Source organism: Hypanus sabinus, chromosome 7, assembly GCF_030144855.1.
Source record: "Hypanus sabinus isolate sHypSab1 chromosome 7, sHypSab1.hap1, whole genome shotgun sequence".
Classification (NCBI taxonomy): Eukaryota; Metazoa; Chordata; class Chondrichthyes; order Myliobatiformes; family Dasyatidae; genus Hypanus; species Hypanus sabinus.
In genome coordinates, this window is record NC_082712.1 from 132,354,281 (window position 1) to 132,371,480 (window position 17,200).

At 41.1% G+C, this 17,200-nt stretch overlaps 1 protein-coding gene across 2 annotated transcripts in view; it reads left to right on the forward strand.

Annotated features, from left to right (window-relative positions):
* Positions 1–17,200, forward strand: part of dagla (diacylglycerol lipase, alpha) — a 370,588-nt gene that overhangs the window by 224,679 nt on the left and 128,709 nt on the right. For both annotated transcript variants that reach the window (XM_059975669.1, XM_059975670.1), the window contains one exon: positions 13,598–13,736. In XM_059975669.1, coding sequence (XP_059831652.1) covers positions 13,598–13,736 — 139 coding nt within the window. The remainder of the gene's footprint in view (positions 1–13,597; positions 13,737–17,200) is intronic.

A 17,200-nucleotide genomic window follows, 5' to 3' on the forward strand; every position in this document is an offset into this window, starting at 1 on the left:
TGTCACAATCGACCTCAGAAAAAATCATTAATAATGTTTTTAGTCATATTTCCAGGACAGCCTGTTGGTGATGTTCACTTCTAGAAACCTGAAACTCTCAACCTTGACACCATTAATGTAGACAGGAGCATGTACACTGCCTCCTTCATGAAGTCAATGACCAGCTCTTGTGTTTTGTTACAATGAGGGAAAGGTTGTTGTCATGATACCATGTTGCTAAGCTCTTGATGTCATTCTTGTACTCTGACAGCCCAATATGATGGTATCATCTGAAAATTTGTAGGTGGAGTTAGAGCAGAATCTGGCAACATAGAGAGGGAGTGAGGGGCTGAGGACTTAACCTTGTGGAGCACCAGTTCAAAGACATTCTGGTTGGTAGGTTGATTGGTCATTGTAAATCATCTGGTGATTAGATTAGCGTTAAATCGGGGATTGTTGGGCGGCATGGCTCAAAGGGCTGGATCTATACCATGAAAGCCATGTTGACTTTGGCCTATTACATCGTGTGACTCCAAGTATGCTGAAACCTCTTAGCCTTAATATTTTACTCTAATATCTACCAACCACTGAAGTCAGGCCAACTGGCCTATAATTTACTGTCTCCCTTTCTCTCCCTTTTTAAAGAGTGGAGTGGCATTTGCAATTTCCCATTCTTCTGGAACCAGTACAGATTCCTGTGATTCTTGAAAGATCACTTCTAATGCCTCCCCAATCTCTTCTGCTACCTCCTTCAGAACTCTGGGGTGTAGTTCATCTGGTCCAGATAGAAACAGAAAAATCTACAGCGCAATACAGGCCCTTCAGCTCACAATGCTGTGCTGAATGTGTACTTCTGAAATTACCTAAGGTTACCCAAAGCCCTCTATTTTTCTAAGCTCCATGTACCTATCCAGTAGTCTCTTAAAAGACCTTATCGTAGCTGCCTCCGCCACTCAGCAGCGTTTTCCATGCGCTCACCACTCTCTGAGTAAAAAAAACAAAAAAAACACTTATCTCTGATATATCCTCTGTACCTACTTCCAAGCGCCTTAAAGCTGTGCCCTCTCATGTTAGCCATTTCAACCCTGGGGAAAAAGCCTCTGACTATCCATATGATCAGTGCCACTCATCATCTTATATACCTCTATCAGGTCACCTCTCATCCTCCATAGATGACTTTTCTAATTTCAAACCTTATTCCGTATACCGTGTGGGGTTATTTATGTTGCCCCCATGTTACTGGAGGTTAGATTCTTATCCCTTTCTAATGTTTTTGTCTTTCTGTTTATTTTGGAAACTTTAGTAACTTCTCCTACACTCTCCTTACCTTTTACTTTATCCTCACTTTTCCAAACTGTTGAGCTGTTGAATCTACTATTTAGCTTAGAGAGACACTTCAGCCCATCCCATTGACTGCAATTTTGCTGTATCATCTACCTACTTTTTCTCATTGATTCACTACACACTGCATTTACTTGTATACGATTTGCTCCATCCTCTGCCCAGTCACTCCAGTTCCCATCTCCCTGCTAGAGTAGTTCTTTGAAAATATGATTGAAGATGCTGTTTATCAGAATTGAGAATCATGCTTGGATGACTCAGGGGCAGGAATGGCTGCTTAGACTGCCAGGCTTTAGATGTTTCAGAAAGGACAGGGAGGGAGGCAAATGAGGTGGGGCATGGCACTGTAGATCAGAGATAGCGTCATGGCTGCAGAAAAGGAGGAAGTCATGGTGAGATTTTCTACTGAATCTCTTTGGGTGGAAATTAGAAACAGGAGGGGGTCAATAACTCTACTGGGTGTTTTTTTATAGACCACCCGATAGTAACAGGGATATCAAGGAGCAGATAGGGAAACAGATCCTGGAAAGGTGTAATAATAACAGAGTTGTCATGATGGGAGATTTTAACTTTCCAAATATCGATTGGGATCTCCCTGGAGCAGGAGGTTTAGATGGGGTAGTGTTTGTTAGGTGTGTTCAGGAAGGTATTCTGATATAATATATAGATAAGCCTAGAAGATGAGAGGCTATACTTGATCTGGTATTGGGAAATGAGCCTGGTTAGGTGTCAGTCTCTCAGTGGGAGAGTATTTTAGAGATGGTGATCATAATTCTATCTCCTTTACCATAGCATTGGAGAGGGATAAGAGTGGATAAGTCAGGAAAACATTTAATTGGAATAAGAGGAAATATGAAGCTATCAGGAACTTGGAAATGTAAGTTGGGAGTAGATGTTCTCAGAGATATGTATGGCAGAAATGTGGCAAATGTTCAGGGGAAATTTGCTTGGCATTCTGCATAGGTACATTCAAATGATAAACGAAACACTGTACAAAGGCTGTAGAAAAGCTAGTCAAGAAGAGAAGGAAAGCTTATGAAAGGTTCAAAAAACTAGGTAATGATAGAGATCTAAAAATTATAAGGCTTGCAGGAAGGAGCTTATGAATGAAGTTAGGAGAGCCGGAAGGAGCCTTGGTGAGCAGGTTTAAGGAAAACCTTAAGGCATTCTACAAGTATGTGAAGAACAAGAGAATAAGACGTGAGACAATAGGACCTATCAAGTGTGACAGTGGAAAAGTATATATGAAACCAGAGGAGCTAGCAGAGGTACTTAATGAATACTTGAGTATTCACTAAGGAAAAGGACCTTGGCGATTGTAGGGATGACTTATGGCAAATTGAAAAGCTTGAGCATATAGACATTAAGAAAGAGGATGTGCTGGAGCTTTTGGAAAGCATCAAATTGGGTTAGTCACGAGGACAGGACGAGATATACGCCAGGCTACTGTGGGAGGTGAGGGAGGAGATTGCTGAGCCTCTGGCAATGATCTGCATCGTCAATGGGATGGGAAAGGTTCTGGAGGATTGAAGGGTTGCAGATGTTGTTCCCTTATTCAAAAAAGGGAGGAAATTATCGACCAGTGAGTCTTACTTCAGTGGTTTGTAAGTTGATGGGGAAGGTCCTGAGAGGCAGGATTTACAAACATTTGGAGAGGCATAATATGATTAGGAATAGCCAGCATGGCTTTGTCAAAGATAGGTTGTGCCTTATGAGCCTGATTGAATTTTTTGAGAATATGACTAAACACATTGATGAAGGTAGAGCAGTGGATGTAGTGTATATGGATCTCAGCCCAGTTTTGCATTTGGTAAGGTACCCCATGCAAGGCTTATTGAGAAAGTAGGGAGGCATAGGACCTTGCTTTGTGGATCCAGAACTGGCTTGCCACAGAAGGCAAAGAGTGGTTGTAGATGGGTCATATTCTGCTTGGAGGTTGATGACCAGTGGTGTGCCTCAGGGATCTGTTCTAGGATCCCTTCTCTTCATGATTTTTATAAATGACCAGATGAGGCAGTGGAGAGATGGGTTAGTAAATATGCTAATGACACAAAGGTTGGGGGTGTGGATATTGTGCAGGTCTGTCAGAGGTTACAGCGGGACATTATAGGATACATAACCAGGCTGAGAAGTGGCGCATGGTGTTCAATGCAGATAACTGAGATGGTTCATTTTGGTAGGTCAACTATGATGGCAAATATAGTATTAATGTTAAGACTCTTGGCAGTGTGGAGGGACCAGAGGGATCTTGGGGTCTAAGTCCATAGGATACTCAAAGCTGCTGCGCAGGTTGACTCTGTGGTTAAGAAGGCATATGGTGTATTGGCCTTCATCAACCATGGGACTGAGTTCAAGAGCCGAAAAGTAATGTTACAGCTATATAGGACCTTGGTCAGACCCCACTCGGAATACTGTGCTCAGTTCTGGTCACCTCACTACCGGAAGAATGTGGAAACTATTGAAAGGGTGCAGAAGAGATTTACAAGGATGTTGCCTGGATTAGGGAGCATGCCTTGTGAGAGTAGGTTGAGTGAACTTGGCCCTTACTCCTTGGCGACCAGAGGATGAGCGGTGACCTGATAGAGATGTATAAGATGATGAGACACATTGATCATGTGGATAGTCAGAAGCTTTTTTCCCCAGGGCTGAAATAGCTAACACAAGAGGGCATAGTTTTAAGGTGCTTGGAAGTAGGTACAGAGGAGAAGTCATGAGTGGTCAGTGCATGGATGGGCTGCTGGCGACGGTGGTGTAGGTGGATGTAATAGAGCCTTTTAAGAGGCTTTTGGATAGGTACACGGAGCTTAGAAAAATAGAGGCTATGGGTAATCCTAGATAATTTCTAAAGAACATGTTTGGCACAGCATTGTGGGTTGAAGGGCCTATATTTCGTGCTGTAGGTTTTCTATGTTTCTATGCGTTCTCTTTTGTTATCCACTATCATTCACATTGAGATGACAGAGCTTTGAGCTGATCTTTTAACTATATAATTAGTTAGCTTCTTTCATAAAATCAGTTTGTACTCCTTTATTGTATCTTCATATGATTAGCATCTCATTGACAAATTTCATTGATTCAAGATTAGAAACCTAGGTAATGGTAGAGTGATGAAGCTCCCATGCAATGATTTTTTTAAGATTGTGTTCAACTAATTGGGAGTATCAGCTAACATGACTGAGGATGTTCTTCATTTGAAGAGGAGGCACAAGGACTGTGCAGTGACTTTCATCAATTCTGCATCTGCAACCACATTGTGGTTAAAATATTGAGCTGACAATTCAGATCAAGAGGCTTGAGTTCAAATTGTACTACTGTAATCAAGAATTTAAAATTGGATAATTGGATAAATTGTGTAAATAAAGTCTAGATTTAATTCTGCTAAACATAAAATTTGAATGATTATTAATAAAGGCCTATCTGAAGTATTTTAACCAATCAGGTGTCCTAACTTAGTCTAGTTTGTATGTGACTCCAGAACCACAGAGTTGTGGTAGACTTTTAACTGCTCTCTGAAATGAGCAGAATGAATGTGCAGAAAATGATGAGTTAGTCATCACATAGATAATGACCTTGGATCTCTATATCAGGATATGGGTTCAAAATCAGCAAGTCAAAGTAGTGGAATAGACAGAGACAGTAAGTCTTAATTCTACATATATAGAACCTGATGATATACAATGGCATGCAAAAGTTTGGGCACCCTGGAAAAAAAAATTCTATTACTGTGAATAGTTAAGTGAGTAGAAGATGAACTGATCTCTAAAAGTCATAAAGTTAAAGATGAAACATTCTTTTCAACACTTCAAGCAAGATCAGTGTACTATTTTTGTTTTGTACAATTTTAGAGTGAAAAAAAGGAAAGGAGCACCAAGCAAAGGTTTGGGCACCCCAAGAGATTTGAGCTCTCAGATAACTTTTACTAAGGTCTCAGACCTTAATTAGCTTGTTAGGGCTATGACCTGTTCATAGTCATCATTAGGAAAGGCCAGGTGATGCAAATTTCAAAGCTTTATAAATACCATGACTCCTCAAAGCTTGTCCCAATGATCAGCAGCCAAGGGCTTCTCTAAGCAGCTGCCTAGCACTCTGAAAATTAAAATAAATGATGCCCACAAAGCAGATGGCTATAAGAAGGTAGCAAAGCGTTTTCAGGTAGTTGTTTCCTCAGTTCGTAATGTAATTAAGAAATAGCAGTTAACAGGAACGATGGAGGTCAAGTTGAGGTCTGGAAGACCAAGTAAACTTTCTCAGAGAACTGCTCGTAGGATTGCTACACCCCCGTTTGACTGCAAAAGACCTTCAGGAAGATTTAGCAGGCTCTGGAGTGGTGGTGCACAGTTCTACTGTGTAGCGACACCTGTGCAAATATGACCTTCATGGAAGAGTCATCAGAAGAAAACCTTTCCTGTGTCGTCACCACAAAATTTAGCATCAGAAGTTTGCAAAGGAACATCTAAACAAGCCTAAACATGAAGAAATCTGCAGATGCTGGAAATTCAAGCAACACACACAGAATGCTGGTGAAACGCAGCAGGCCAGGCAGCATATATAGGAAGAAGCACAGTTGAAGTTTCAGGCCGAGACCCTTCGCCAGGACTAACTGAAAGAAAAGATAACAAGAGATTTGAAAGTGGTGGGGGGAGGGGTGAAACTAAGAACTGGAAAGGTGATTGGCAAAAGGCATACAGAGCTGGAGAAGGGAAAGGATCATGGGACAGGAGGCCAAGGGATAAAAAAGGGGGAGGGGAGCACCAGATGGAGATGAAGAACAGGCAAAGAGTGATTGTGAGGGGGCAGAGAGAAAGGGGAAAAAAGGGAGGGAGGGAGAAATAAATAAATAGATAAATAAATAAGGGATGGGGTGGAGGGGCATTAACAGAAGTTAGAGAAAACGAGGTTGGAGGCTACCCAGACGGAATATAAGCTGTTGTTCCTCCAACCTGAGTGTGGCTTCATCTTGACAGTAGAGGAGGCCACGGATAGACATATCAGAATGAGAATGGGACATGGAATTAAAATGTGTGGCCACTGGGAGATCCTGCTTTCTCTGGTGGACAGAGCGTAGGTGTTCAGCAAAATGGTCTCCCAGTCTGTGTTGGGTCTCACCAATATACAAAAGGCCGCACCAGGAGCACCGGACACAGTATACCACACCAGCCGACTCATAGGTGAAGAAAACCTTTCCTGCGTCCTCACCACAAAATTCAGTGTCAGGTTTGCAAAGGAACATCTAAACAAGCCTGATGCATTTTGGAAACAAGTCCTGTGGACCAATGAAGTTAAAATACAACTTTTTGGCCACAATGTGCAAAGGTATTTTTAGAGAAAAAAAGGTGCAGAATTTCATGAAAAGAACACCTCTCCAACTGCTAAGCACGGGGGTGGATCGATCATGCTTTGTGTTGCAGCCAGTGGCATGGGGAACATTTCACTAGTAGAGGCAAGAATGAATTCAATTAAATACCAGCAAGTTCTGGAAGCAAACATCACATCATTTGTAAAAATGCTGAAGATGAAAAGAGGATGGCTTCTACAACAGGATAATGATCCTAAGCACACCTCAAAATCCACAATGGACTACCTCAAGAGGTGCAAGCTGAAGGTTTTGCCTTGGCCCTCACAGTCTCCCGTCCTAAACATCTTCGAAAGTCTGGATAGACCTCAAAAGAGCAGTGCATGCAAGATGGCCCAATAATCTCACAGAATTAGAATCCTTTTGCGCGGAAGAATGGGCAAAAAATCCCCCAAACAAGAATTGAAAGACTCTTAGCTGGCTAAAGAAAGCATTTACAAGCTGTGATGCTTGCCAAAGGGGGTGTTACTAAGTACTGACCATGCAGGATGCCCAAACATTTGCTTTGGGCCCTTTTCCTTTTTTGTTATTTTGAAACTATAAAAGATGGAAATTCCAAAGTAATTTTGCTTAAAATATTAAAGAAATGTGTCATTTTTAACTTTATGCCTTTTGGAGATCAGGTCATCTTTTACTCGCTTAGCTGTTCACAGTAACAGAAATTTTGATCAGGGGTGCCCAAACTTTTGCATGCTGCTGTATCACTTAAAAGCTCATTTCAATGAGCAGTGAAAAATGCCCATCAGACCAATAAGTATAGTTACAATACTGAAGGTGGTATTTGATCTAAATAAGAAGTGAGCTGTACACAGTGCTGTCCACTGACAGTACCTATTTACATTCTGCCTGTAATATGATTGTGGGCTACCAAGACAGTTGAGAAACAAAATTTGTTTGGTTGGAATGTTGTAGAGAACTGAAGACAATGCAAGAATTTTTTGACAAAATACTTGTGGGCAAGCAAAAACAGGGTTCTGCTTGAGTATCTGCATCAGCATTAATAGCAAGTGATTGACATTTGGACTCAGTGGCCACTTAATTAGCTACAGGAGTGTACCTAATAAAGTGGCTAAGGGAGTGGCACCCAGAATGGCCTTTTGCTGCTGTCGCTCATTAACTTCAAGGTGTGATGTGTTGCACATTCATAGGTGCTCTTTGCACACCGCTGTGATAACATGTGGTTGTTTGAGTTATTTTTGCCATCTTGTCAGCTTGAACCAGCATGGATAATCTCCTCTGATCCATTAACATGGTGTTTTTGCCCACCAAACTACTGCCACTGGATGTTTGATTTGTTATTCTTAACATTTTCTGTAAAACTCTAAGGACTGTTGTGTGTGAAAATCCCAGGAGATAGGCAGTTTCTGAGATACTCAAACTATCCATCTGGCACCAGCCATATTTCCGCAGTCAAAAGCTACTCAGGTTACATTTCTTCCTCATTCAAGTGTTTGGTTCCTGACAGTAACTGAAGCTCTTGACCATGTCTGCATAGTTTTACGCATTGAGTTACTGCCACATTATTGACTGATTAGATACTTGCATTTGTTACGAATGTGCCACAACCCTGAGGGGCCGAAGGGTACAAAGTAGCCCCCTCCTTCTTGAGAATCGCAAGATCGCTATTAATTCGGGTCTGGGACCCAGGAAATGAGAGAGAATCCTCAAGGTTTTGGAATGTGTCCTGGCCTCCGCAGGACAAAGCCACGGATAACGGCCATTGTCTCTTGGAGACGGAATTGTGTATTGAGTACTGTACTATTCATTGAAGCCCTCAGGGAATGACCAGAGTGGGCTGGTTGAGGGATTGCATCATCCCAACCTGATTGACATCTGGGATCCCGTGAGTAAGGATAAAAGAGGGTCTGGGGAACAACCCCTTTAGACGCACCAGGAGAAACGCTAGAAATCCGGTGACAGCGTTTAATAGCGACAGCCGTTGGAGCTCGCGTGCATCCTTTTCCTTTGCCTAGGAATTGGCGGGCTTACCACGGAAGAACGGCTTAGCTAAAGGACCGGCTACACCAACGAAATTTCGAAGGATCGACATCATAAAAAGGAAAAGCTGGCAAGTTTCTAAAATCTCTCTCTTGACTCCAACCAAAGACTGCAGCCCGAATGAACTGAGTGACTTTTATATTTCCATCGGACAATGCATTATCCCCTAGACAACAATAGAGCTTATTTCTTATTGGTTATTATTATACCCGCACTTTTAGATTTAGTATTGACGAAGTATATTATCTGTATGTTTGCATTGACATTATTTTTGTGTATTTTTACCAATAAATACTGTTAAAAATAGTACCATCAGACTTCAACAGACCTCTCTATCTTTGCTGGTAAGTGACCCAGTTACGGGGTTCGTAACACATTAAAGAACAGCTGTACAACTGTACCTAAAATTCACCACTGAGTGTACTTTAACAATTAACAAGTAACTCCGTATGTATTAACCGTAAAATTGACTGGACTCGCAAGTTGTTCAAGTGTAACTGCCTGCCAATGAGGATGCAATTTGAAATCTAAACAATTAGATTTTAGATGATACTGGTTACTTAATAAACAAAAGGGTTCACTCTATCTTCATTTGACATTGATGCTCTGTCTCAGATTAAACTAGTAATTTTCCTCGATGAGATGTTGGCCAGTAAATAATGTTTATTGTATGAGAATTTACCACTTACCATATTAACAGTTAAATCCCAGGGAGACCAATATCCTGGTGGGTAGGTTTGCTAAAGCTATTGGGGAAAGTTTAAACTAGAATTGTTGGGGGACTGGAGCCGAACTGAAGAGAATATGGAAGAGGAGGTTAGCTCAAATAGAGAAAGCTTGTAGACAGAGTGCAAGAGGGAGGACAGGCAGGTGATAGAAAAGGGATGTGCTCAGTCCGAAGGCTTGAAATATGTCTGTTTTAATGCACGGAGTGTTGTGAACAAAGCGGATGAGCTTAGAGTGTGGATCAGTTCTCGGAGATATGATGGGATGGGCATTACAGAGACTTGGATGGCTCAGGGACGAGATTGTTTATTTCAAATGTCTGGTTTTAGATGTTTCAGAAAGGACAGGGAGGGAGGCAAAAGAGGTGGGGGCGTGGCACTGTTGATCAGAGATAGTGTCACGGCTGCAGAAAAGGTGGAGGCCATGGAGGGATTGTCTATTGAGTCTCTGTGGGTGGAGGTTAGGAACAGGAAGGGGCCAATAACTTTACTGGGTGCTTTTTATAGGCCGCCCAATAGTAACAGGGATATTGAGGAGCAGATTGGGAAATCGATCCTGGAAAGGTGTAATAATAAGAGTTGTCATGATGGGAGATTTTAACTTCCCAAATATCGATTGGCATCTCCCTAGAGCAGGAGGTTTAGATGGGGTGGGTTTTGTTAGGTGTGTTCAGGAAGGTTTCTTGACACAGTATGTAGATAAGCCTACAAGAGGAGAGGCTGTACTTGATTTGGTATTGGGAAATGAACCTGGTCAAGTGTCAAATCTCTCAGTGGAAGAGAATTGTGGAGCTAGTGACCATAATTCTATCTCCTTTACAATAGCATTGGAGAGAGGTAGGAACAGACAAGTTAGAAAAGCGTTTAATTGGAATAAGGGGAATTATGAGGCGACCAGGCAGGAAATTGGAGGCTTAAATTGGAAACAGATATTCTCGGAAAAGTATGGAAGAAATGTGGCAACTATTCAGGGGATATTTGTGTAGAGTTCTGTATAGGTACGTTCCAATGAGACAGGGAAGTTATGGTAGGGTACAGGAACCGTGCTGTACAAAGCCTGTAATAAATCTAGTTAAGAAGAAAAGAAAAACTTAGAAAAGGTTCAGAGAGCTAGGTAATGTTAGAGATCTAGAAGATTATAAGGTTAATAGGAAGGAGCTTAAAAAGGAAAGAGAGCCAGAAGGGGCCATGAGAAGGCCTTGGTGAGCAGAATTAAGGAAAACCCCAAGGCATTCTACAAGTATGTGAAGAGCAAGAGGATAAGACATGAAAGAATAGAACCTATCAAGTGTGACAGTCGGAGAGTATGTATTGTTATGAATGTACCACAGCTCTGAGGGGCCGAAGGGTGCGGGTTACCCCCTCCTTTGTGAGAATCACAAGATCACTGTTGGGTTGGGTCAGGGGGCCCAGGAAATGAGAGAGAGAGAGACGTGCGGAATGTCTCGTTTCCCCGGCGATGTAAAGCTACGGGACATGACCATTGTCTCCGGAAGGCAAATTTGTGGATTGGAGACTATGCTACGTGAACGCCCTCAGGCAAAGTGGGCTGGTTGAGGGAGAGATTGCATCACCCCCAACCTGATTGACATCTACGACCCTGCGAGTCAGGATAAAAGAGGGTCTGTAGGAACAGCCCCCCAGATGCACCAGAAGAAACGTTAAGCGACCACGTAATAGCAGGAAGCCATTTGAAGGAGGCCACGTGTGTTCAGTTCCGTTGCCTGGGACTGGTGGCTGGAACCATGGAAAACAGCTTTTAGCTAACAACGGGGAAACCCACTCCCCTGACTCCAAGGATTGGCATCATAAAAGACCTGGGCAAGTTTTAAACCGCCTCTCTCCTAAACCCAAAACGCTGCAGCATGAACAAACTAACAGTGACTGTTATATTTCCATCGGACAATACATTATCCCCTAGATAACGATAGAGCTACTTCTTATTGGTTATTATTATACCCGCGCTTTAGATTTAGCATTGACGACATATATTATCTGTATGTTTGCATTAATCTTATTTTTGTGCCACTTTATCAAATAAATGCTTTTAAAAATAGTACCATCAGACTTCAACGGACCTCTCTATCTTTGCTGGTAAGTGACCCAGTTATGGGGTTTTGTAACAGTATGGAACCAGAGGAAATAGCAGAGGTACTTAATGAATACTTCAGTATTCACTATGGAAAATGATCTTAGTGATTGTACTGATGACTTGCAGTAGACTGAAAAGCTTGAGCATGTAGATATAAAGAAAGAGGATGTGCTGGAGCTTTTGGAAAGCATCAAGTTGGATAAGTTGCTGAGACTGGATGAGATGTACCCCAGGCTACTGTGAGAGGCGAGGGAGGAGATTGCTGAGCCTCTGGTGATGATCTTTGAATCATCAATGAGGGCGAGAGAGGTTCTAGAGGATTGGAGGGTTGTAGATGTTGTTCCTTTATTCAAGAAAGGGATTAGAGATAGCCCAGGAAATTATAGAGCATTGAGTCTTACCTCAGTGGTTGGTAAGTTGATGGAGAAGATCCTGAGAGGCAGGATTTATGAACATTTGGAGAGATATAATATGATTAGGAGTAGTCAGCATGGCTTTGTCAAGGGCAGGTTGTGCCTTACGAGCCCGATTGAATTTTTTGACTAAACACATTGATCAAGGTAGAGCTGTAGATGTAGTGTATATGGATTGTAGCAAGGCATTTGATAAGGCATGCAAAGCTTATTGAGAAAGTAAGGAGGCATGGGATCCGAGGGGGCATTGCTTTGTGGATCCAGAACTGGATTGCCCACAGAAGGCAAAGAGTGGTTATAGACTGGTCATATTCTGCATTGAGGTCAGTCACCATTGGTATGCCTCGGGGATCTGTTCTGGGACCCCTACTTTTCGTAATTTTTATAAATGACCTGGTTGAGGAAGTGCATGGGTTAGTAAGTTTGCTGATGACACAAAAGGTTGGAGGTGTTGTGGTTAGTGCAGAGGGCTATCAGAGGTTACAGCGGGACATTGATAGGATGCAAAACTGGGCTAAGAAGTGGCAAATGTTCAACCGAGATAACTGTGAAGTGGTTCATTTTGGTAGGTCAAATATGATGGCAGAATATAGTATTAATGGTAAGACTCTTGGCAGTGTGGAGGATCAGAGGGATCTTGGGGTCCAAGTCCATAGGACGATCAAGGCAGCTGTGCAGGTTGACTCTGTGGTTAAGAAGGCATATGGTGTATTGGCCTTCCTCAATCGTGGAATTGAATTTAGGAGCCAAGAGGTAATTTTGTAGCCATATCGGACACTGGTCAGACCCCACTTGGAGTACTGTGCTCACTTCTGGTCGCCTCACTACAGGAAGGATGTGGAAGCCATAGAAAGTGTGCAGGGGAAATTTACAAGGATGCTGCCTGGATTTGGGAGCATGCCTAATGAGAATAAGTTGTGTGAACTCAGCCTTATCTCCTTGGAGTGAAGAAGTTTGAGAGGTGACCTGATAGTGGTGTATAAGATAATAGGCATTGATTGTGTGGATGGTCAGAGGCTTTTTCTCAGGGCTGCAATGGTTGCCACAAGAAGATGCAGGTTTAAGGTACTGGGGAGGAGGTACAGAGGAGATGTCGGGGTAAGTTTTTTACTCAGAGAATGATGAATGCGTGGAATGGGCTGCCGGCAACGGTGGTGAAGGCGGATACAATAGGGTCTTTTAAGAGGCTTTTAGAGAGGTACATGGAGCTTAGTAAAATAGAGTGCTATAGGTAAGCCTAGTAATTTCTGAGGTAGGGACATGTTTGGCACAACTTTGTGGGCTGAAGGGCCTGTATTGTGTGGTAAATTTTCTATGTTTCGATAAAAAAAGGAGCATTGCTGTCTGCTTACCATAAATGGATTTAGAAAATCCAAAATGGTTGCAGAGGAAACAACTTTTTTTTTATCTTGGCAGTAAAACTTTTCTATTCCACTATATTATTGATTGTTAACTCACTCAGTAAATTACATGGTGCAATGGAGCATAACTCTAGGTCTGAATAGTGTAAATGGAAGCAAAATGAGGAAATGCTTAGCAGAAACTTGATGTATAATGCACTGTTATAGCCACCCAGTAACTCTTAAGTTCATAGAAACAAATGAATAAAAGCAAAATTATAATTTTTAGATCTCAACAATCTAGGACTGTTCAGTAATATAATTACATTGATTTTCTCACTTTCTTTTACTTCTAGGGATTGTAGCTTGTAATTGGGTTGTCATCCTGAGTGTCTGCATAACTGTAATGTGCGTCTTTGATCGAACGGGAAGAACATTTGTAAAACTTCGAGCAACTAAACGTCGTCAGAGGAATCTCAGAACATATAACTTACGGTAAATGTTTTTGAATTTAATAACATTACATTGTGATGCAGCAGTTAGGAAATTATAAAGTAAATTAATCACATTTCATTGAGGATATAGGGAACTGCCACTTTGATTCATACTCATGAGCTTCCATTCTATGATCTACTCTCTTTCAAAGCTATAAATCCATGTTACAGTTGTATTACTAAATTTAATGCAAATTGATCACTGCATTTCAAAGGAAAATGCTGCATGTGAATCACATTATGATCAGCTCTGAGACAATATAGAAATTTAGAGAAGACCATCTATTGATTTTTATAAAACTAATTAATGAAATAACAGTAAATGCTCCTTAATTTATGCGGTATGCTGCAAGGGCAGTCTCATTCTGATTAGCTCACTATCCATGAAGTAACCATGGTTGCAGCTTTTTGAGGCTGTATTGTCTGTGACAAGGAACACTAAAAACATTTGGAAGTGAGGATAATCAAAGGTGGACAGAGGGATATATAAGGAATAGTGTCAAAAAATAAATGTTTTTTTCAAGTAAGAGAGGGATGCAAAAGACTTTAATATTGAAATTCCAGAACCAAGAATAGTTTATTGGGATGCTTCTAATATTTTGTGACTAAGTAGATAAGCCAGTGTTCCATGCTATATGACTGTAAAGGCGTTGATACATTGAAGGTTTTAGATGATTTCTGTTACATCAGCAAAGGTAGTCCTTCAGTTACAAGATGGTGGTATTAACAATTGCTATAAACAACTTAGCAATTGTGGTAAATTCTTCATTTAAATTCTTTATCATTCACCCAGAAGTATTGAAAGTTTTCTGGTATTATACGTGGCTTGGGAATTGTAATCAGGCCTTCTTGGTACAGTAAACTTAGAATCATAGAAGAGTATGGCACAGAAGGAGCACAATCTGCCATTGTGGTCATATTAGACTTGGGTTATTTCCACCTTACATCTTGTGTACTTTTCGTGTGCTCACCCAGGTACATTCCGAATGTGATGAAGATTTCTTTCTCCACCATTCTTTACAATATTGGTTCCAGCCCCCTGCAGAATGCATGATTATTTTCCCTTCAGCTTTCCTCTCATCTTTCATCAAGTTAAGTTCAATAATGTTGGAAAAGATTTGTAGCTCGGGTTGAGGATGATGTTGCTGTTGAGTAGCTCGCTGAGCTTGCAGACGTTTTGTTACTTAGCTCGGCAACATCATCAGTGCAACTTCGAGTGAAATCTGCGTGATCTACATTGTTCGTCTTTTATGTGTCCTGTCATTAGTCTGTTCATGTGTGTGTGTGTGTGTGGGTATATGTGCCATTTCTATTGGTTATTGATTATGTAATCCACAATTGGTTTGTTAAAATCCGATTAGGTGTTAAATGTTGTCTGGGTTGTGCTAGTCTACTGTTTTGTAAGATTAAAATTGTCCTCATTGATTGACGTGTGTAATCAGGTGTGAATTGGCTCTTGGCTGTGGACTGACAACTTGACACTGAAGTGAGATGTAAATTGGGTTCATTTTGATGTGCTTGTTGATAGAATTCTGTATTGGAAATGACCAATAGATTTCTACGACCATTTGACATCACAGTAGCACACAAACCTACAGCCACACTACACCAATGTCTATCAAGAATAAAAGACCCCCCCCCCCCCCACCTACGACAGACAGAATGAACGTTTACAAAACTCCATGCACCAACTGCGACATATTGTTATATTGGACATACTGGTAGGAAGCTATCAACAACAGTACATGAACACCAACTGGCTGTAAATCATCATGATCAACTTTCCCTTATATCTATACATGGAACTCCTGGATAGGCACATGGAGCTTAGAAAAACAGAAGGCTGTGGGTAACCCTAGGTAACTTCTAAGGTAGGGACATGTTTGGCACAGTTTTGTGGGCCAAAGGGGCCTGTATTGTGCTGTAGGTTTCCTATGTTTATCACCCTTGGAATGTAAAAAATATTCTTCACCACTCCATCTGAATCTCTTGCAAGAAACCAGCCCATCAGAATGTTATGTTTTAGTGAGATCCCCACGAATTCTTTGAAGATCTAGTCAATGCAAAAGTTATTGACTTAATTGTTCTCTGTATAGCATTCATGCCATCGCAGGAATAGGTGTAATGAATCTTTGTTGTACTCTTTCTACGGTATGTCTACCTGAGGAAAGGAGACCAAAACTGCACACAGTACTCCAGGTCTTATTTTACCTAGCCCCTGTACATATATTTGTTCTAAGCATCCTCTCTGTTTCCTTTCATTCATGCCAATGCATTTCTTCTAGTGCTATGTATTTCATTTTTATGCACTAACCCTTTATGTTTTACTTTATTGAAGTCTTTCTGAAAATTAATGTCCAGCACATCCAGTGGTTTTTCCATATCTTTTCCACCAGTAACATCTTCAAAAAAAAAATCAGATTTCCAGAAGTCCGTATTGACTCTGTCGAACTCACTTGATATTTTACAAGTGCTCTGCATAATTCATGCGACTCAAGAAGTTACCACACTAATACTAAACTAATAGGATTTGAGTTAACTATTTTCTGATTTCCTGATGGAATTGCTTCACTTATCATTGTAAGGAAGAATTCTATCAAGTTATGGTTGCTTTTCCTGAAAGAGTATTATGCAAGCTTATTAACTCTACCCTCATATAAACAATTTGTTTCCTAGTTAACTATTCCACATAATTGTCCAAAATGTAAATCAGTACCGATTCCATAAACTCTTCCTTTATAGTATTATTGTTGGTTTGGTTTGTCCAAATTGAAGTCACCTCGGGTTATTCTATTTTTGCTATAAGCATCTTTATTTTCTTGTTTACATACATTACCCCTACATTACCATTATTATTTGGAGACTTGAAGACTACTCCCCTGTTTGTCTTCCAGCCTCTGAAGCTTTCACCAGATTCATTAAATCAGAATCAGTTTATTATCTCTTGTGACGTGAAATTTGTTAACTTAGCAGGAGCTGTTCAATGCAATACATAATATTGAAGAGAAAAAGTATATAAAATAAAAATAATAATAAATAAGTAAATCAATTACATTATGTGTATATTGAATAGATTAAACATGTGCAAAATACAGAAATACTGTATATTAAAAAAAGTGAGGTGGTGTCCAAAAATTCAATGTCCATTTAGGAATCGGATGGCAGAGGGGAAGGAGCTGTTCCTGAATTGCTGATTGTTTGTCTTCAGGCTTCTGTACCTTCTACCCGATGGAAACAGTGAGAAAAGGGCATGCTCTGGGAGCTGGAGGTCCTTAATAATGGATGCTGCCTTTCTGAAACACCGCTCCCTGAAGATGTCCTGGGTAGTACCCAAGATGGAGCTGACTAGATTTACAATCCTCCGCAGCTTCTTTCAGTCCTGTACAGTAGACCGCCCCACCCCCCCCCCCCCCCCCAAAACTCCATACCAGACTGTTATGCGGCCTGTCAGGGTGCACTCCATGG